This window comes from Myotis brandtii, unplaced genomic scaffold, assembly GCF_000412655.1.
Source record: "Myotis brandtii unplaced genomic scaffold, ASM41265v1 scaffold114, whole genome shotgun sequence".
In the NCBI taxonomy this organism is placed as follows: Eukaryota; Metazoa; Chordata; class Mammalia; order Chiroptera; family Vespertilionidae; genus Myotis; species Myotis brandtii.
In genome coordinates this window covers 295,377-296,482 of record NW_005353927.1, presented here as the reverse complement: position 1 = coordinate 296,482, position 1,106 = coordinate 295,377, and the positions used below count along the sequence as shown (strand labels likewise).

General features: G+C 61.1%; 1 protein-coding gene across 1 annotated transcript in view; it reads left to right on the top strand.

The window, feature by feature from the left end:
• PRKD2 (protein kinase D2) overlaps positions 1–1,106 on the top strand; it is a 38,764-nt gene that overhangs the window by 32,475 nt on the left and 5,183 nt on the right. The window contains exon 17 of the mRNA XM_005857853.2: positions 823–1,090. Within this exon, the coding sequence (XP_005857915.2) occupies positions 823–1,090 (268 nt within the window). The remainder of the gene's footprint in view (positions 1–822; positions 1,091–1,106) is intronic.

Sequence of the window (1,106 nt, the reverse complement as noted above, 5' to 3'; positions counted from 1 at the left end):
AGAAACATCGATCAGCTGCCTCCTGCACACTCCCCACTGGGTATGTGCCTGCAACTAAGGTACATGCCCTTGACCAGAATCGAACCTGGGACCTTTCAGTCCTCAGGCTGACGCTCCATCCACTGAGCCAAACCAGCCCGGGCTATAAAATATATTTTTTTAAAAAAAGGTCAACATTAAATTAGTAGCCTTGAAAAAAAAATACTCAACCGCTGAGCCACACCGGCCGGGCACCTGTTACTGTCTGGATACTGCGGTCGGTAGCGAACCTGCCCAGTCCCACTGAACCCCGGGCAAGTTGGAGAGGAAGCTGCAATTAACAGCCCAATTCAGATAACATCCCAACACAGTGACAAAACCGGCTGCGGGCGGGGATCGCCGAGCGCACTCCGCCCCGCACCGCTCCTAACGCGGGGCGTGCGTCCGCCCTCTCAGTCCCCGCAGCCGCCTCTCGGGTGGGGACCCTGAGCACCCGCATCGTGCAAACGAGAGAACGGGCACGTGGAGGTTCGCCGGGCCTGTTCCCCGTGACAGGCAGTGGCAGGCAGCGCTGATTGAGCTCCCCCTGCCAGCCGGGCGTCTCTTGTCCTGTGAGCTTCAGATGGATTAACTCGGGGAACCCGCATGGCAGCCGGTGAGGTTGGCGCTGGTATCCGCCTCCTCCTCAGACAGATGAGGAAACCGAGGCACGGAGAGTGGAGGTCACTTGGCTAGAACAGAGCGGAGGAGCCTGGATTCAAACTAGAATTCGCCAGTCCCTGGAATCCCGCGATGGGGGGGCCCTGGGTGGGGCGCAGCCTCAACCCCCTTCCGCCCCGGCAGGTGAAGCTGTGCGACTTCGGCTTCGCGCGCATCATCGGCGAGAAGTCCTTCCGGCGCTCGGTGGTGGGCACGCCCGCCTACCTGGCGCCCGAGGTGCTGCTCAACCAGGGCTACAACCGCTCGCTGGACATGTGGTCCGTGGGCGTCATCATGTACGTCAGCCTCAGCGGGACGTTCCCCTTCAACGAGGATGAGGACATCAACGACCAGATCCAGAACGCAGCCTTCATGTACCCGGCGTGTCCCTGGAGCCACATCTCGGCGGGAGGTGTGTGGGGGCCGGC